Source organism: Mauremys mutica, chromosome 16 (assembly GCF_020497125.1).
Source record: "Mauremys mutica isolate MM-2020 ecotype Southern chromosome 16, ASM2049712v1, whole genome shotgun sequence".
Taxonomy (NCBI): Eukaryota; Metazoa; Chordata; order Testudines; family Geoemydidae; genus Mauremys; species Mauremys mutica.
Genome location: NC_059087.1, coordinates 29083008 through 29103389, shown reverse-complemented (window position 1 = coordinate 29103389; position 20382 = coordinate 29083008). Strand labels below are relative to the sequence as shown.

Sequence of the window (20382 nt, the reverse complement as noted above, 5' to 3'; positions counted from 1 at the left end):
TAAATCTCATATGCAAGAGAGAGACGATGGAAAGTGAAGGTCCCCTACTTAGTGGGAAGGAGAGCTAACAACTGACAGCATCAAAAAGGCTGATGTGCCCCATTCTTCCCAGGGAGCCCCTGCTGATATCCACTGGGAAATACAGACCCACGTGTTGTCTAGAGGAGCTTCTGGGGAGTCTCTGGCCAGTACCTTCCTGGAGACACCCCAAACAGTCTGTGCGCGGGAGGGGAGACCAGCCCAGGCTCTTGCAGGGCAGGGAGATTGCTAGCCCCTGGAACTGTTTTCAGAGCAAGCTAAGCTCAGCGTTGCTCCCCAGCTCAAGGCAGAAGAGGCCAGGCCGTAGCCACGGTGGGACGCCTGTGTAGGTGTGCAGCCCCCTCCTTCGGGCAGGAAGCCAGCAGTCCGGAGCCGAGCTGGAGGACCAACAGGAAAATCTGCATGTTAAAACCAACCAGAGGCAGAGTACGGAGATGTTAGGAGCTCTGCTGCTGCCCTGGGCAAGGAGAGCGCGTATTCCTCCTCAGGCACCCTGGGAAGATGTAACAGGGTCAGGGTTTTCCTGCCACAGGGAAAGGCTGGAAAGTAGCTGGCTGTTGTCCCGCGCTGCTGCGGGTCACCCTGCCCTGAAGTCCCTCCAGGCATTGTTCCCAGCTTCTCCTGCGGGTTGCCACGGCTCCCACCCCCTGCCCCAGCAGAGGGCTGTGCAGCGAGGAGGGAGAGCAGCCCAGTTGTTGAAGAACAAGCCGGCAGGAAGGGGCCTAGTTCTTCCCTCCTAGTCCCTTGGCCTCCGTTTTACTAGGCCAGAAGGTTCCCAGTGTGCACCATTCCCGTTCAGCAGGCCCTTCACAGGCAGCTGGGTCCAGACAAACGCCTCAGCCCCCTTCTTTGGGTGTGAAAACTCCGGGTGGGGTCAGGCCAACAAGTAGGAGCTGTCAGCTGGCACCAGCTGGTAACGGGTGGGCAGTACTGTGGGTGTGGTCCCTCCACCTGGCCAGCTCTCAGCCTCAGGGCTTCTCTCGGAAAAACCCCGTGGGATACAAAGCTATTTCACGCAGGTCCGTGGGGCTTTGCTCCTCGAGATCAGACACTCGGGCACATCCGTTCCCAGCACTCTTAGTGGTATTGCAGGAGCCTGTCTGGAAAGCTGAGGCTATCCTGTGTCACTGGGAAAGGCAACGTACACGCCTGGCTCCTGCCAGACGCTATAGCAAGGAATCCTGCTGAAGCAAGCCCTGTAGTATGAGAGGAGAGCACACCACTCCACAGGCAGTTGCTGGACCAAATACAGGGTGCTGAGGCCAGGTCAGGGGCTGCCCTCTGTTGTCTCAGTGCTATCTTCAGGACTCCCAGCCAGTTGGTGCTAGGCCAGGAACAAATGGCTACCTATAGCCGTGATCCAAATGGTCACCGGCCATTGTCCAGAGGGGTATTCCACAGAGCTGTGCATGAATCATGGGAACAGCTTTCCCCCAGATGGAGTTTCAGCAACGCTTGGAAATGGCGGGACATGAACGAAGTCACCTGTTCTCCACTTTAGATCAGAATGATACAACCCACTCCCCATCATACGTTTAGCCTCAGAACCGAGAACATACACAGCAGGGCTCCCTCTGAAACATCTAAATAAGGTCCTAAAAGCAGCTTGTCTTCAAAGCATTTTACCATCTGGGACGGGGGTGCTCTACTGACCTCAGGATGGTGCCTTCTCCTGGCTGCTCTGGGAATTAGCTCTGCCAGGCCAGTGGCCCTTCCTGCGGCACGTTGTCACTCGGTGTCTTTCTCTGTAGCCCCCTCTAGTGCCAGGAGCTGCAGCTTCCTCTTGGTGACTCAGCCCTCCAGCCAGGTCACTAGTAACGTTTTCCCCTTCCGGGGTGTCTTCAGAGTCTCTTTCTACCCCTGGCATCAGGCAGGCTTCACACCCACTGTCCTGACTCAGCCACTCCGGCAGTGACACGGGCAGTCTTCCAGCTCACTGCCCCACCAGTGCCACTTCCCTAGTGGTGGGTAGGGGAACCTGGCCCCACCCTCTACTCTGGGTTACAGCCCAGAGACCACACACGCCACCAAGGTCTGTTCAGTCCTTGCTGCTCACTCTCTAGGCCGCTTCTGTTTGCACATTGTAAGTGTGATCAAGTCATGATCACTTGTATGTAAGTTACCATTAATTTTTAGTTCTGTGATCAGTCCCCCTTCATCTGTCCAGATGAGTCTAATATAGAATTCCCCTGTGCTGGATGCAAGGGTTAGAGTTCAGCGAGGCCCCTAAAGACCAGTTTGGGGTGGGAGATCAGCGAAGGAGGTACTTCCTGTGTTAAGGCATTGCGCTGCTGGGAGCCAGCTGAAGAGTTCTTACAGGTGTCAGTGCCTTTGTTAGGGAGGACGGATGATGTCAAGGCTGATTTCCTACTCTGGCACTTCGAGTGCAGAAGGTGGGGGCCTGCAAGGATTCTAAAAATTAATACTGGCCACTCCAGGCTGGTATTAAACTCCCAAGGTTACAGCTTCTCTCTGATCTTGGCTGGGTAGATGCTGCCACCACCCAAGTGCAAAAACCCCTTTGAGAACCCAGGAAGGTGCACTTGGGAATTCCTCCCTGTGGGGTACCCTCAAGTCCTTTCACTCCCCCCTCGCGGGAAGAGCTGAGAAAGAAAACAAAGGAAATCAGCCGTTGCCACCGGCTAATTAAACAACATGCGCCCAAACCTCTTAGGGGACAAAATCTAGTCCTGTCCTTAAACAAGATTCTTTTTGTTTTTAATAAAATGTAAGAAAATACATTTGAAAACGCAGGGTAGTGCGAGATTTTAAAAGCCCACTTACAAGAATTAAGCATCAAGAATAAACTTCTTGAGGTCCAGTTTAAAGGTTACAAGCAAAACAAAAGCATTTGAGGTTAGCACAGAGGAGTCCACAAGGCATAAAGAAATAAACAAAGATAAAACTAATCACATCTTCCTAGACATTCCTGATCTATTTACATATCTGGGGTTTCACGTGAGTAGTTTTTAGGTGACTCAGATGATTTTCAAACCTGGCCCCAAGCTTCTTACAGCATTCTTCCAGCCCACTCTCTGCTTCTCCTGGAGAACAACAGACAGACAGACAAAGGGGCAGTTTTTTTCCCCATTTTAAAAAGCTCTAGCCTTCCCATTGGCTCTTTTGGTCAGGTGCTCGCTTCCTTCCTTTTGCCTATGCAGGGAGACTTTTTAACCCTTTACAGGTAAAGCAAATAGAGAACAAGTACTAAGAGGGATTTTATAGCTAACTGGCTGGCTGGGTGTCCATAAAAGGGAGCTACCCCCCACCCCTTTCATTTATCACAGATGATTTACCGGTGAAGGCTCTGGACTAGGAGTCAGGGCTGCTCTCGGTTGGGCCTGGTTGCGAGGGCCCCCGGGGCCGGTGTGAGTGACATCAGAGAGTCAGCGATGCAGGGGGAATCCCCATCTTGAATGGTCAGCCAGCTTTCCAGCTCCTTTGCACTGCTAGCGTGGCACCCAGTGGTGAGAGACAGGCCCAGCGGCTGTGCCAGAAGGCTTGAAAAGCTCCTCACGTGACATAAATCATATTGCTCCATGGTCCCTAGCGATGGCATAGCCAGGAGCACAGGTGGCTGTTAGCGGGATCTCCAGGCCCTAGCTGGAGTGCTCCAAGTCCTGTACAAGGTAAGGGTCCGTCTCTCTGAGAGTCTGGTAGAGTTCTTCTTGGGCCTGAGCTCCCTTCCGCTCAACCAGCTGCAGTAAGGCGTCATTCCTCATGCGACTTGTCCGTTCACTTCTCACCTCTTCCTCTTCTTCACTGCTAAGGAGCTGGGCCTCCCGTAAGCGCACCAGCACAGGCTGGATCTGTCCCATTCGAGCACGGAGCTGCCTCCGGTGCTTCACCACGAAGGCTGCACCTAGTGGAGACACCAGCCCTGCATTACTCTGCCGTTCATGGGAGATACAACCCTGCGTTAGTCTTCCTCCCCTGTGCCATTCTGGGTTGCAGGGATGTGCTCCCAGCCCTGTACATGAGACTCTTCTAGCTCAAAGCTCGCAGCCTGCATATGGTAGGTAAGGACTCCTCCATTTTGACTTCAGACACCAGCAAAGGGCTGCTGAGCAACCCGGAGGTTCTGGTGCAACAGCCAACACTGGTACACAGTCCAGGCCCTCCCAGCAGCCTCTCCCAGGGTGCGGTACAGCTCGGGATGTGATCCTTAATGAGCTGTATACCATGAAACCAGTTCTTAGCAGGGGCATTGTTAGACTGCAGAGTAGTCTCCCTAGTGGAGGAAATATTGTCCAATGATTCACACACTAGCCTGAGACTTGTGTTCAAGTCCTTGCTCTGCCACAGACTCCTGGCGTGGCCCTGGGCAAGTCACTCAGCCTCTCTGTGCCTCCGTGCCCATCTGTACAACAGTGACCCTAGCTCTGCCCTGCTGCACAGGAGTGTGGGAGGATAAATACAGTAGAGATTGTGAGGGGCTCCGGTTCTAGGGTCATATGAGTAATGAAGCTAGCTATCTAGGGGAGTGGTGACATGTCACCGCACTGCACACAGCGCTGCAGAATGGTAAATGCAAGAAGCAAACCAAAAAATGTCAGGGTTTGAAAATAAACCCAAGGCCAGAGAGTTCCAGAGTGTCTATAAAGCCAGTTCCAGTTTGCTAACAGGCCAATGTCTGTTCTCCCATTCACCACTGTAAGCCCAGGGTCACCCCACTGAGGAGAACTGAGTTACTCCAGATTCATGCCAGTGGGACTGATAACCTAATGTGACAGAAATCAGGGGAAGTCTTATCATTGGTTTTCATGGGATTTGGACTGGCCCTGTGTGACAATGCACTCCATATGCTTTACGGAAATATGCTTATGAATATGACATAACTGGAATATGCTTTATGCTAAATACACCTTGTATGATGTCATTAGAAAGCTTGTAATCTACTGACTGTGTTCATACTATTTGTTTGCATGTATTATTTCTATGTCTGGAGTTAGGAGAATAAGATATAGACTTGTATCAATGATGTAAACATATTAAGTGAAGGCTACTAAGGGTGCTCCAGAAACAATCTGTTGTAATTGGCCTTAGTTACTTGAAAGCCTTCCTGTGTATGTGTGGGCCAGCCCATGGGGAATGGAGACTAGGGGTCTTACAGTGACATGTGACCATGTCACCTGATAATGAAATCCATCTTAAACCTGGTACTTTTCCATTTAGAAGGAGGGGTGGGGACCCAGAGAGACAAAAGATTCCCGCTTTGTGCCAAAGATATAAAGGGGGGTGGAGCAGAACAAAGGGTGCCAGCTATGAGAAAACCCCTGCTTACCACCTGAGATATCTGATGGATCTAACAGACTGTACCAGGTGAAAGGATTGGGCCCACACTAGGAAGGCGTCTAGTCTGTGAAAGAAGCTTACTGGAACATCTCTCAGGGTGAGATATTATCTGTAATCAGTTTCTTAACGTTTTAGGCTTAGACTTGTGTGGTTTTGCTTAATTTTGCTTGGTGACTGACTTTGTTCTGTCTGTGATTACTTGAAACCACTTAAATCCTACTTTTTATACTTATTAATAAACAAAAGTGATTTTATTAAACACAGAGTAATTGATCAATACCTCAGGGAGCAAACAGCTGTGCATATTTCTCTATCAGTGTTATAGAGGGCGGACAATTTATGAGTTTACCCTGTATAAGCTTTATACAGAGTAAAACGGATTTATTTGGGGTTTGGATCCCATTGGGAGCTGGGTGTCTGAGTGCTGGAGACAGGTGCTGAGCTCTTTTTAGTTAAAGTCTGCTGCTTCGGGGGCATGGACCAGACCCGAGGTCTGTGTTGCAGCAGGCTAGTGTGCCTGGCTCAACAAGGCAGGGTTCTGGTGTCCCAAGCTGGGAGGGAAAACAGTCTCAGAGGTAATCTCAGCATGTCAGGTGACAGTCCCAAGGGGGTCTCCATGACCGAACCCATCACAAAGTACTGTAGTACAATCTCTTTGATGGGGTGGGGATTCGGGGGAAGGGGTGGAGGGGTCAGAGCAGGGGTAAGAAGAGGTGGGGCAGAGGGCTGGAGAAAGGGGTGGAGTGGGAGTGGGGTGGGGGTAGGGTGGAGCGGGAAGAGATGGGCTGGGCTGGGACTGGGTCGCTCACTGCTGCTGGCGCCAGGTCCCGCACTAATCCCCCAGGTGCCCTGGACCCTGTGTCCCCCTGAAGCGCAGGGCCCAGGGTGGTTGCCCCGGTCCATCCTATGGACAGGACGGCTCTGAAAATATAAATCCAAACATTGGTGGAGCCAGACCCATGTTCCTGAATATTGGTGGAGCACAGGGACCACGGGCCCATATAACTTGCCACCTATGAGCAGGCTTGTCACAGCCAGCACCTGTTAGGGGATGGGTGGGCAGGGGCAGAAAGGTTGTTTTAATTGCAGAAACCAATTTCTAAGTCACATATTTTCTAGCTCTCCTGACGGATACAACAAAAGCAATTCAACAGGTCAGAATAAAGGGTATGGTGGCACACATGGCAGAGTTAAGGTTAAGATTGGGGAATTATCAAGAACCTTGAACACTTTGTTTTTTTAATAATCTTAAAACTTTAACTTGGAATTTTTTGGCTTTCAAGTTTTTTTGTTTTTTTATAGCTCTCAACATTCTGATAAGTTTTCAGCAGAGCATTGGGAACGGATATGTCTTTGCAACCTTAACTCTAGCTTACAGGGATTTTGGCCAGAGAGTGGTCACAGAGATGGAGAAAGTGACCTAGTGTATGTGCGTCAAGCAGGGGGACTGGACGTGCCACCGGAATGGATTCAGACTATGGAAACTCAAAGCTCTGTAAAAATCAGACTGACCTGTGGGCGTTTGGGAGGACAAAGCAGAAAGACTAACGTCCCCTAGAAGAGAAAAGAAAGGAATCAGTCAAGCAGCTAGTCGATTCTGTCATTTGTGGGAGGCCTAGATAACACTGGAGACTATGAGAGGCTCCGGGCAATCCGAGAGGCTCTGCATTCCAAGAGCCCTTGGCTAGCCAGGTGTCTGACCGGTCACTAAAGCTGCACAGTACTAGATAGCTCCCTTCCCATACAGAACCTTCAAAGAGTTGCATAGTTTCCTGAAGATAATTTCTGGAATCTCAGGAGGAACCAGCATCAAAATATTTTGGGGGTGTTGCAGACCATGCCTCTAGAGCAGTGGTTCTCAACCAGGGGTACATCACGTGTACTTCTGGGGGTACGCAGATGTCTTCCAGGGGTACATCAACTCAGCTAGATATTTGCCTAGATTTAAAACAGGCTACATGGAAGGCACTAGTGTAGTGAGTACAAACTAAAATTACAGATAATGACTCGTTTATACTGCTCTACATGCTATACACTGAAATGTAAATACAATATTTATATTCCATCATTTTATGGTAAAACGAGAAAGCAATTTTTCAGTAATAGTGTGCTGGGACACTTCCGTATTTGTATGTCTGATTTTGTAAGCAAGGAGTTTTTAAGGGAGGTGAAACTTGGGGGTATGTGAGACAAATCTGAAAGGGGTGCAGTAGTCTGGAAGGGTTGAGAGCCACTTTTCCAGAGCACCCCGCGGGGTGGGGACATGCACGTCCTCTGTCCCAAACACCCTTCTCTGGCTGCAAGTGTTACTGTAATGTTGGTCTGCCACAGGAGAGTGGGTGGGGAATGTCCCTCTGGCTACGAGTCTCAGGGGTAGTTCCCCTGTTTCTGGGGCTTATCAGTAGTCTAAATGGAAAAGGAACAATATAACCATCCCGTTGTCTCCCAGTCAGCCTACGTTCACCCGCTGTCCTTGTAAGGTGAACGGAGTAACAGTCTCCGAGCAAGAGCTGAGTCTGTAACGCCTTGTCAGTCTGAGGGGTCCAGGGTCAAAGAGAAAAACAAAAAAACCCAAAGGAAAAAGGTCCCTCTACTTATCTAGAGAGTCCAGGCAGCTGTGCCTCTAGTGGGCAGTCCCTGCGGCGGGGGTTTGGGAGCTCTGCTTCGCTCTGAGTGCCACCTCCCACTGCCCAAGGAGCCAGCCTTCCCCAGGCTGCAGAGGCCTCACAGGTGTATTGGGTTTGAGCTGAGTGTGTGCAGAGGAGCTCATTAATCCCCTCCTGGGTGGGATGGGAACTTGTCCCAGCACAGGGGCTTAGGGTTTAAGCATTATTCTGGGGGACACTAGCGCATCCTGTGAAATAAGTTACCCTCTCTCTGGGGTGCAAGGTGGTGCTGTTTAGAGCTCGCTGGACTAACTTCCTTAGGGAGGATGCAAAGTGTGTGAGTCTCTTCACACTGACTACGATATTGAGAGGGTCAGCAGCTCTTGGCAGAGATACAGAGAGATTAGGAACACAAAATCCTGTCTCTCATTCTCAGCTGAATTTAACTGGAAGCCCTAATGAGTGGAGTGTCTCCAGATGTTTGAGCAGAGCATTCGTCCCCTCTTAACGTCGCTCACCGCACATCAGCCACAAACACAGGGTTGTTCTTCTCTTTGCACTTTTCAGTGACACATTCCATCCCTAACAGTGTGTTTTCTACAAAGGGCGAGGAGGACTTGCGGCACCTTAGAGACTAGCATTTTGCTGATACAGACTCACACGGCTACCACTCTGGAGTGTGTTTTCTCTCTCTTTTCTCGTCCTGTCCTGTCCATTGTGTGCCTGTTCAGTGTGTGATACAAGTTAGCGAGTCTCTGTATTCCCGGCCTGGGATCACTTGCTAGCCGATGCTTTCTCTCTGAGTTAAAAAGTGATGGAGAGTAGAATGGATAATTTCAGATTTTTTTAAGATGGGCCATGTACCGTAAAAGCTGGATATTCCTCTTATCTCTGCCTGTAGTGTGGAGCTGCACTTCCACTCTTGTGCTGTGCTGTGTATCCTGGTTATTTTATTTTCATTGGAAATTGAATTTAAAAAGTCAGATGCATTGCTGTGTATGCACTGGGAACCTAGGAGACCAGCCGTGCATACCCTCCCCCCACAGTTGGTTCTCTCCCTTGGGGGTCTTCACATTAAACTCAGGGATGGGACCTGACAAAATTAGGATTCGCTTTTGGGCTCCTTTTCCTTAGTGGCAGACTGCTGCCCCCGTCACATCTGCCGTCCCTGCAGGGACCCCAGATGAGCCCCGCCACGGAGCAAGCATGGCTCCCCTCAATGGGTTCAGATCTCGCTGTTGGAGAACAAACTGCCCTGGTTAAGGGGAAGGGGATTTAGTGGTGTTTGATCCACAGGACTCAGTTAAGTTGAATAAGATTATTTGCTCAGCGATGGAGATCGCAAATCTCTGACAGCTGATTTAAGGCCCCCGCCAAAATCCAATGAAGTCAATAGAAAGTCTCCCACAGATGTTCATGGGCTTTGGGTTGGGGCCTCTGTACTGCTCCCAGCATGAGCATGACTCACAATAACCACCCCATCTCTGCTGAAGTTCTGCTCATAATATCATCCACATGGAACTACAATCTGCTGATCCTACCTGGCCTCACCAAGGCCTCCCAGACCAAGCTGCCATCATCTTGACCATTCACATGGAGCCTGATTTCCTTCTCCAGCTCCTTGGTGTAGATCTCAATATACGACTGCTGCTCCACTGGGCTCCGATAGCAGAAGTGCAGTTGCTGAAGCAAAGAGAGAATCTCCCTCCTCAGCCAAGAGCAGGAATGAACAATCCCATGCACCAGGCCACATCTCCTCCCAGAACAGCGAGAGAATTGCCAGGGGAACATACAGCTGCCAGGGCTCGTAAGGGTCTGTCTGAGCTGAAGTCCAGCCATGGCAGGGCACCTGCTTACAATGTGATTGTTCTAGAAACTGTTAAAGCCGGGTTCCAATTTGTACGGTAGGTGGGATTCAGCAGTGTCCCTGAGCTGTGCCAAACCCGTGGACAATTTTGGGCTGCTGGACAGTTCAGGGATATGGTTAAGATCATGTCTACACCGCAAAATAGAACCGTGTCAGGAAGAAACTTTTGTAACCAGTTCATGATCTGGTATCACTTGTAGAGGAGGACGGCCCTGAGCAAGTCCCTTCAGGAAATCACAAATCTCAGGATCCCAGGAGTGACGTGTGCCAAAGCCTCTGAAAGGCCGGCTGCTGCAGTTAGTCTGGGACCAAATGTACAGGTCTGCACGAAACCCAGCAGAAACACAGAAGATCTCCCAGAGCTGATAGTGGGACACCCGCCGCTGACCGTAGGGTCTGAACTCTGCCCAGTGCTCCAGAGAAAAGTGAACCCCACCTCCTAGGTCCCTGCCAATAGAGCTTTGGGACAAATTCCTTCTTGATCCCTGTGTAGGGTATACAAACCCCACTGGGAAGGAAGGGGTTGAAGGCCAATACTGGCCCCAGCTAGCCCCACCAGCCCTGCAGAGCACGCTCCAGCTGGAGACGGGGTTGAAAAGGGAGCAGCCCAGGTCAGACGGGGGAGGCTGGGGCAGGGAGGAGAGCAGACACCCTGGAGTCAGAGATGCCTTCCTGACACCTCCAGGACCGTGTGCTGAGCCTGGTTGGGGCTCACAGTTTGGTTTCCCTTTTATATTTTCTTTCTCCTGATCTGGGAGCAGAAGTGGCGAGAGCAGTGGTAGGAAGCGACCCAGGGAGGGTAACACAGAGGGTCCACAACCCTCCATGCTGCTGAGCCTCCTGGGTCAGAGCCCGGTGGAGTGGTTGGGCCTGGGCTCCCCTACCTCTACCCCACCCCCAGCTGAGTGGACACTAAGCACTAGGCCACCCAGCCCACTGAGGACCCTACTACAATCCCAAATCTAATCAGTTTAACCCTGTTCATGGGGACAAGAATCACCAGTTAAGTATCTGATCCCGTTAATACCTCACAACACCAATGACTGTCCCTGTTTACTCTGAATACTAGTCAGGTGGATTCTGACAGCCGCTCTGGGGCAGAGAATCCCAGTGTCTCCTGCCTTAGTGCTAGCATGGGACAGTCCCACTTACCGTCGGGGTTATCTCAAGATCTGATGGACCGGACACCTGATACCGAGACCCAAAGTACAGAGGGTCAGTCTGAGGAGGCTTGGGCACATGCTTTGACTTCCACTTCATTTCTTCTTCCTCAATGGCCTGTAAATTTAAAGCATTGTCATTTCTGAGCAGAACAAACAGGGATCATTGGGCTGCAGCCAGCTGCCCGTTCACGCAGAGCATCAGAAAGGGAAAAGACTACAGTCCACATAGCCCTCTGGTGAGTCTGTGTTACAAGTCTCTCACCAGTGGGTATTACACACTCACCAGTGGGCTCTAGCCATATCTCTTAACCCTCACACCTTCCAGTGTGTGACACAAGCAATTCAAATGAGTGGAACGTGACCGCAGTGCGGAAAAGCTGGGATTTGTTCTGTCAAGTCATAATTGACCATACGTTTTTAAACTATGGAACCTGTTTTTAAGGATGTTCTTACTCTGTGAATTAAACAATCCAGTTAAAAAAAATGGAAAAAAAGACTCCATCAGGTGCAGCCATAAGGATCCCCACTGGGTCATCAGCAGGATTTGACCTCCTAGACCTTACGCTCAAATATGACAGCACTGGGTGGCAGTATTAAACCCTCAGTGAGAGAGATTTCAGACCCCCTGCACAGACAGTTTGAGATGTTTTCTGGTTTCCGTAGTGGCAGTGGCTGGCAGGTAGGCCTCTCCCTTTCCCTCTCTGAACAGTGCATGGTGCCTGGCTTTTCAGGACTTTGCTTAGCTGTTTCAGTTTATTTATGTGGCTCATTTTCACTCTAACGGCTGGGCAGAGCCGGCCATCTTGGCAGTGGGAGTGCTGTATAAATGGGATTGTGTTTTACCTTCCTCAGTGAGTGGTCGTTGGGTATCAGGTAGAGGTGGAGAGTGACATCTGCAGCACTGAGCGTCCGGAATATCAGCACAAGGGAATGGATGGGAATAAATTTTATGGCCGAACGTATCTTTCTCCAAAGAACGCCAAGCTGGGAGAAGCTGGGATTCTCCAGGACAGCAAAGAAGTTATTAATTCTACTTGGACTCTCCAGGATCATCCTGCCAGCTTCAAAATGGGCGATGTGGCACAAGCTTTCATCTGCTCCATCTGCAAAAGGATCAGTAAAGACAACGAGGTTCTGTTGTACCTTCCTGTCTCTCCCTCATTTAATTCTGCTCAGCCTTGGGGAGTTTGCCCAATATGGTCAAGATATACCCCAGCGTAGAAGGCCCAAATGACACAATACACTGTTGTGTTAGTAACAAAGCAGGCCCTAAGTGGTGTCCAGGGCCCTGTGTGGACCCTCTGCACTGGAGGGAATTTCCAGGATGTGGGAATTGTAGGACAGCCTCGCTTTCTGGTTCAACTAAAAATTTGTGACAGGAATTTAGAAAATAGGAATGGCCAGACTGGATCAGACCTGAGGCCCAGCTAGTCGTGTGTCCTGTCTCTGACAGTGGCCAGTGCCAGCTGTTATAGAGGAAGGTACAAGACCCTGAACTCAGGGCCGGGACTGCGGCAGCAATCCGGTGGCGGGTCCTTCAGTCCCTCTCTTCCTCTTTGGCGGCTCTTCAGCGGCAGCTCAATCGCTCCACCTCTAGTGCTCGGCGGCACTTTGGCAGCAGCTAAATCAGGCTTTTCTTTTCTCTCTTTTTTCCCCCGCTGCTTGGGAAGGCAAAAAAGCTGGAGCCGGCCCTGCCTGCACTAAGCAGAAAATGGGTAATGTGCCTCCCCCCCACTTAGTCTCATCCTGATTTGTAATAACTAGAGGTGCCTTCCAGGAGTGGCCAACCTGGGGCTCCGGAGCCACGTGTGGCTCTTCAGAAGTCTGTATGTATCCTGACCTTTTAACCAATAGGCTCTTTTCTTTTTTAATACATTTTAGTTTTGTTAATAAGAACGGGCTGCAAGTGTGTATTTGGATAAGATCTGGAATATTCATTAACGGGGAGGGAATGTGTCCGATCCTTTGTGATTGGTAGAACTTCCCTAACGGATGAATAAGATTTTCATTAATGCTCGTCATATTTGACTTGGGTGTCTGGGTGAAAGCCCTGCAGCAAGACAGCAGATGTGCCCATTGCCCCGGGCTGAGTACAACTTCCATGGGCACGAAGGGCTGAGAAGCTCTACAGAAGCGAGTGCCAGGTCCCGGGAGGTGGGAACGCACAGAAAGGTCCTGTAGACCTCTCACAGAGACACAGTGGCCTGAATCTCCTCTGGGCCTTCTCCCCAGCCCAGCCTGTCTGCTGGGTGTACACTGAGCATGGAACCACCTCCTGCTGTCTTCCCCCGGCTCCCTCCCACACAGAACCCGGGGGTCTGCCCCAGGCTCCCCCATCCCCTCCCCCCGTCCCAGGGGGTCCTTGCACTCCCATGTGACGGGCACTTGTCTCACTCTCAGGCATTGGAGGATCTACCCACCATCCCCCACAGGGGGAGCCACACTCCTGTCAGGGTTGGAGATCTACACCCGAACTGGGCCAGACTTTGCCAGGCCTTGCACAGCGAGGAGGAGGAGGGAGAGGCAGCCAGGAGCCTTCCTCTCGGCTGTCTGCTCCCTGGAGCAGGGCCAGGCACAGTCTCCCTTGTGCTTCTGCTGCTCACAGACCAGGGCGACAAGCCCCGGCAGCGCTGACGGACCTCTCCCCAGGGGACCACTGGAGGATGTGCCCCACAGCCCACACTAGCCAGTGGAGCCGAACTCCCCCAGTGCTCCAGGACCCCCCAGCTCTGCAGACTGTGGCTCAAAGCCGCCATCAGCCCCTGACTCCAGCAGCCAGCCCAGTGACTCCCCGTTTCTGCCCTACCTGCAAGGCACACGAAGTGGGGGAGGTGCACGGCTCGCACCGTGTCGGGCTCGGCCCTGATGTGGAACAGGGGGCCGGCGACCATCCACTCCTGCCTGGCAGATGGGCTCAGACTCTCTGCCCAGGAGCCGTATTCGTACTCGACGGTCACTGCTGCGCTCACCTCAAAGCCAAGCCCCGTTTCAGAGCAGTGGAAGGAGCCAGCGCTGGGGATGCGAGCTCTGGGGGGCACAACGAAAACGCAGAGGTCAGGCTTGGACAGGGCTTCTAGGGCCACATCCTGCAGCACCCTGGAGCTCCTACCTGTAGACGGTCCTGTTCTCCTCTGTGCCTGGAACAATCTCTGGCGTTACCTCTGGAAGGATCTGAAAGACAGCGAGTTCCAATAACTAGGGGCTTCATAACGGTTATTCCTCGTGACACGTGGACTCTGCCAGTTACGGTAATGCACTGAGTTCCCTGTCCCATCGCCGCAGAGCCTGGCAATGTGTTAACCAGCTGGATTCTGCTTGTCCCAGAAGCCCCATGTGCCATTTCTCTGCTGCTAGATGCTCCCAGGCTGGCGGCTGGCTCAGCAAGGGAGAGGGGCTCACAGCCCAAGCTGAAGTCCCAGCCTAAACATCTGCACTGCTATTTTTAGCCCCACAGCCCGAGCCCCTGTGTAGCGGGGTGGACCCCGCTCCGGCCCAGAGGGGTTTAAAAAGTGGCCTGGCAGGGCTTGAGAAGACAGCCTTTAGCCTGGGCTGATTGGGGAAGTGGCTGCAGGTGAGGCCACGCCCCAAACTGAGCCACAGGCCTTATAAAAAGGCCAGGGAAGCCAGAAGCTGGACAGTCTCTCTCTGGCTATAGAGAGAGATGGGCCTGGCTGCTTAGGAGCTGACATAGAGTACCTGAGTGGAGCAGGGCTGGGGACAGGCTAAGGAGCTGGGGAGCTCTGGCCTGGAAAGCCCCAGGCTGCGGCCTAGCGAAGGGCCAACAGGTACTGGGGGTTGCAGAGGGCAGCCCAGGGGTAGGCTAAGGCAGCAGGTCCAAACCCTCCTTGCCAGTGATGAGTAGGCTGATACTGCAGTCTGCCCCAGAGTGTGGGGCTAGACAATGATTGGCAGTAGTCAAATACTGAGGCAAGGTGGGGATAGAGGGTGAGGGTTCCCTGAGGAGGGGAGACCCTAAGAGAAAGGGGTTACTGCTAGGGGGCAGCACCCCATGTAAAAGGGCACCGGGTCCAGGGAGGGACACGGGGGCCTGAAGACAGGTGGATCACCAGCCTGCAGAGGGCGCTCCAGTGCTGGAAACAGAGCTAATTCCCGGAGTCACCAGCAGGAGGCGCCACGGGGGTGAGTCCGACCTGTTACACCCTGTCTGAGTCCGAGTCAGCTGACCTTGCTCTAAGAGTCAGTGCTGCGGGTTTTTGATCACAGTGTAGACGTGTCCTTAGGCTGTAACAATTCGTGATACTGGCAGAACAAAGCTCAGACTGAAAATGGAGTAGAATTGCGAGGTAGAAGAGGTGTCCAGCGATCCAGCCTGAGTGAGGCCTGAGCGTCATCTAGGGCAGATAAACGTTAGATGGACACTGGAAGGGCTGAGGGGGAACTGGAGAAGAATTACCAAAGAGAACGACCAACAAGAAATCCTTGAAGATGCTCCAAAGCAGGAAGCCTGTGACAGTCCAGTGAGTCACCAAAGTGTCAGGAAGTTGGAGCAATGCTGGACACTGGAACAGTAAGAGAAACCGTGGAGAAATTGAATGAATTCCTTGCATCACCCTTCTCCAGAAGGTTTTGTCTGAGAGTTCTGAAGGAATAGAAGAAAAAATTGGCGAAGCTGCTAACAAAAATGGTGGGATCTATTATTTATTAATACACAGGAAACTTGGTTGTGAAACAAAGAAACAGCTCCACAACCTTGAAAAAAGGAGCCAAGCGTTTCATTTCCTTGCTGTTGTGGGTTTATGTCAGGTGTGTTATATGTGTAGCAGACTTAAAAGCTTCACAATGAAGATTTTTATGTATTAATTTCCTAGGTTGTTGCAGTATTTGAACAGGGGTAAGGGGGAGACTTCTGGAGATGGTTTCAACCAATGGATGGGTGGATGCATAGACGGAGGCCAAAGCTGTGCCACGGACGAGCAGCAGCTGCTGCTGAAGATGATGAAAATATTGAATAGCTGCTCATTGAGTGGGCGCCATGTGTTCTGTGCACTGAATAAGGCAGAGGGTCAGTGGAGAGAATAGTACGTGATCGTGGAATTGGAGACTGTATCATAATGGATGTGCACCAGGGAGTGAATTAAGTTTGCATAGACGACCTTACTTCTGGCATTTCCTAAGTAGCTCCAAAGGCCGGGTGCTAGAACCATTCAAAGAAAAGGTTGCCAGAATTTTTTAACATTGGCAAAACAACGTGTATTCCCCTAGCCCTGTTCTCGGATATGGTTGAATCGTTAAAAGAAGAGAATTCAGCCTGAGGCAAACACAGGGGATGTAAAATTTCAGGCCAAATGATTAAAGTTTGGCACATTTCTAAGCTGTAACGGGGTGTTACAATGGGAAGTTTTAGGCAACTTTAATACTGGATTGAGTTATCAGCCCTGCCTATCACACTGATTGCTATAGAGAAGCTAGATCAGGGACTTCTGTTCTCCCTGTCTCATAACACAAGAAGGGACATTCAGTGAAGTTAAAATGTAGCAAATTCAAAGCTGATAAAAGGAAAGACTTTCACACAGTGGGTAGTTAGCTTGTAAAACTCCCTGCAACAGAAAGTCACTGAGAACAAGAACTTAATGGGATTCAAATATGGAGTGAACATTTATATGGAGATCAAGAACATCCAGAGTTGTCAGTCCCAGGGTATTAGAGAGAGAAGGTGGAGGAGGTAATATCTTTTATTGGACCAACTTCTGTTGGTGAGAAAGGGCTTGTCTACACTGGCAATTTACAGCGCAGCAACTTTCTCGCTCACGGGGGTGAAAAAACACCCCCCTGAGCGTTGCAAGTTTCAGCGCTGCAAGGCGCCAGTGTAGACAGTGCCCCAGCGCTGGTAGCTACGCCCCTCATGGAGGTGGGTTTTTAGAGCGCTGGGAGAGCTCCCTTCCAGCGCTCTGCCACGACTACACAAGCCACGTTAAAGCACTTCTGTGGCAGCGCTTTAACGTTGCCAGTGTAGACTAGCCCAAAGACAAGCTTTCAAGCTCCACAACTCTTCTTCAGGTTTGGGACAAGAACTCAGAGGGCACGTCTACACAGGCAAAGTTACAGTGGCTCAGAGAACACTGAAGGAAAACCGCTGTTGTGTGTTCACACTGACAGCTGCCTGCACAATAGCGTGTTCACACTTGCAGCACTGGCAGCAGTATTCAGAGCAGTGCACTCTGGGCAGCTATCCCAGAGAGCACCTCTTTCTCTTCTGCCGCTAAGACTTGTGGGAAGGCAGAGGGGGTCGTGGGGCATCCTGGATCCTGTCCCAATGCCCCATGATGCACTGTTTTGCATCCCAGCAATCCCTGTTCTGTCTGCATTTGGCACCATCGTTCAACGGTTTGTGTACTGTGCGTCCTGCCTCTTTGGGCTGCAGAAATGGACCCCGAACTGCTGAGCAGTATGCTGCTCACTCTGACCAACATGTCACAAGTGGCAGTGGAGTTATTCCTTAAACTACAAAGGCAAAAGGAGTGAAACATTGATCACCCCAAACACCCCAAGATATGTATCATTTACAGCAGGGACTCCGATACCACAGAATATGAGCCGAGGACAAAGTCTGGGATATACACCTTAATACACTCAAAACTACCGTCGCCAAAAAAGGACACTCCACCACAGAAGTAGATCACATCATGGAACAGACCCAAATACCCACCCAAATTCCCCAAGAGAATCTGCTTCAACACAGCAATAAAACCTCCTCCAACTGCATACCCCTAGCTGTCACCTATGACCCCACACTGGAACCCATGTGGGGTATCATCAAATAATGACAACTCATACTCGATGGGGACCCCATCCTGAAAGAAATCTTTCCTGAACCCCTACTTCTAGCCTTCAAACAACCCCCCAACTTCTCCAGGTTCATCATCAGAAGCAAGTTCGCCACAAACCAGGAGGTCATCTAGTCCAGGGGTCTCAAACTCAAATGACCCCGAGGGCCGCATGAGGACTAGTGCATTGGCCCGAGGGCCGCATCACTGACACGCCCCCTTGCTGCCCCTGGCCCCACCCCCAATCCACCCCTTCCATGAGGCCCCGCCCCTGCCCTGTCTCTTCTCCACCTCCTCCCCTAAGCGCGCGCAGTTTTAATAAATATATACACTCAGTAATGCACCTCACTCAAAGGACAAAACACGCACTTAGATTTACTGCCTAAGGCTCTGGGAGGGAGTTTGGGTGGGGGAGGGGGTCTGGATGCAGGCTCTGTGCTCGATGCAGGCTCCAAGCTGCGGCAGGGGGTGGGGGTGCAGGCTTTGGGACGGAGTTTGGGGATAGGAGGGAGTGCAGGGGTGAGGGCTGTGGGGCTGAGGGTGAGGGGTACATGATGCAGGAGGGGGCTCAGGGCTAGGGAAGAGGGTTGGAGTGTGGGGTGAGGGCTGTGGATGAGGGGTTCATGATGTGGGGGCGCTCAGGGCTGGGGCAGAGGATTAGGGTGCGGGGGGATGAGGGGTTCATGATGTGGGGGCGCTCAGGGCTGGGGCAGAGGATTAGGGTGCGGGGGGATGAGGGCTCTGGCTGGGGCTGAGGATTAGGGTGCAGGGGGATGAGGGGTTCATGATGTGGGGGTGCTCAGGGCTGGGGCTGAGGATTAGGGTGCGGGGGGAATGAGGGCTCTGGCTGGGGCTGAGGGTTTGGGGTTGGAGAGGCTCAGGGTAAGGGCAGCCTGCCTTGCCAGTACTGGCGGAGGGCAGGCACTAGGACCCTGCGGCAGCAGACAGCAAATCTGCTGGGAGCCCTCCGGGCAGCAGGCAGGGGAGAGGCGCGCTGCGTTCTGTCAGGCAGGGACGCAACACAACGCGGCGGAGGGGGGGGAACACGCGGAGGGGGGGTGGCAGGCGGGGGCTGGGACCTGCTCCAGGCAGGGTCGCGGCGGCGGGGGGAGACCTGCGGTGGCCGGGGCCGATCCAGGCAGGACCGGGGGGGGGGGGCGGGAAGAGACCCAGCTCTAACTATTGCTGGAGCAGGGCGCCCAGCCCTGAATATTGCTGGGGCCTGGGCCCCACACAAGTATATAACCTGCCGCCCATGCCCCCCGGCCCGGCCCGGCCCAGCCCCGGCGGGTCTCGCTTCCCTTCCCCCCCCCCCATGGCCCGGGCCCGGCGGGTCCCGCTTCCCTTCCCCCGGCCCGGCCCTGGCGGGTCCCGCTTCCCTCCCCCACCCCCCGGCCCGGCCCGGCAGGTCTCGCTTCCCTTCCCCCCACCCCCACGGCCCGGGCCCGGCGGGTCCCGCTTCCCTTCCCCTGGCCCGGCCCCGGCAGGTCCCGCTTCCCTCCCCGCCCCCCGGGCCCGGCGGGTCTCGCTTCCCTTCCCCACCCGCCCCCCACGGTCCGGGTCCGGGCCCGGCCCCGGCAGGTCTCGCTTCCCTTCCCCCGCCCCCCCCAGCCCGGCCCCGGCGGGTCCCGCTTCCCTTCCCCCGGCCCGGCCCCGGCGGGTCCCGCTTCCCTCCCCCACCCCCCGGCCCGGGCCCGGGCCCGGCCCCGGCCCCGGCCCCGGCCCCGGCGGGTCCCGCTTTCCCGCCCCCCTTACCCGAGCGCGTCTCCGGCGAGGCCTGAGCTCTGTCCCGCTCAGAGCCGCGTGGTGAGGGGGCGGGGCTGTGAGCTCCACGCCGAGCGGAGGCAGCTGCCCCGCCCCCTCCCCACGCCGCTCTGAGCGGGGCGGGGCTCAGGCCCCGTTGGAGCTCCCAGCCCCGCCCCCTCACCACGCGTCTCTGAGCGGGGCGGGGCTCAGGGGCCCCGCCGGAGACGCTGAGGCTCCAGGAGAGGGGCGGAGGCGGGAGCCTCCGCTCTTCTCTTGGGGGCCCCTGCGGAGCTCCCCTGGGGAGCTCCGCGGGCCGCAGGGAAGAGCTCCGCGGGCCACATGCGGCCCGCGGGCCGCATGTTTGAGACCCCTGATCTAGTCCAACCCCCTGCTCAAAGCAGGACCAACACCAACTACTAAACCATCCCAGCCAGAGCTTAAAAACCTCTAAGGATGGAGATTCCACCACCTCCCTAGGTAACCCATTCCAGTGCTTCACCACCCTCCTAGTGAAACAGTGTTTCCTAATATCCAACCTAGACCTCCCCCACTGAAACTTGAGACCATTGCTCCTTGTTCTGTCATCTGCTACCATTGAGAACAGTCCAGATCCATCCTCTTTGGAACCCCCTTTCAGGTAGTTGAAGGCTGCTATCAAATCCCCTCTCACTCTTCTCTTCTGCAGACTAAACAATCCTAGTTCCCTCAGCCTCTCCTCATGAGTCATGTGCCCCAGCCCCCTGATCATTTTCCTTGCCCTCTGCTGGACTCTCTCCAATTTGTCCACATCCCTTCTGTAGTGGGGGGACCAAAATTTGATGCAATACTCCAAATGTGGCCTCACCAGTGCTGAATAGAGGGGAATAATCACTTCCCTCGAT

The 20382-nt window shown here is 53.1% G+C and overlaps 1 protein-coding gene across 3 annotated transcripts in view; it reads right to left on the bottom strand.

Annotated features, from left to right (window-relative positions):
* Nucleotides 1-2740: 2740 nt before the first annotated feature.
* The window catches only part of LOC123350770 (NACHT, LRR and PYD domains-containing protein 1a-like), a 93029-nt gene continuing 75387 nt past the window's right edge, over nt 2741-20382 (bottom strand). For 2 of the 3 annotated variants that reach the window (XM_044989492.1, XM_044989493.1), the window contains exons 5-11: nt 14080-14141; nt 13777-13997; nt 11814-12073; nt 10960-11085; nt 9482-9623; nt 6847-6888; nt 2741-3901 (exon numbers count right to left, since the gene is read on the bottom strand). In XM_044989492.1, the coding sequence (XP_044845427.1) occupies nt 3639-3901; nt 6847-6888; nt 9482-9623; nt 10960-11085; nt 11814-12073; nt 13777-13997; nt 14080-14141 (1116 nt within the window). In that variant the 3' untranslated portion in view covers nt 2741-3638. The remainder of the gene's footprint in view (nt 3902-6846; nt 6889-9481; nt 9624-10959; nt 11086-11813; nt 12074-13776; nt 13998-14079; nt 14142-20382) is intronic. The other variant, XM_044989494.1, reaches the window with a different exon arrangement.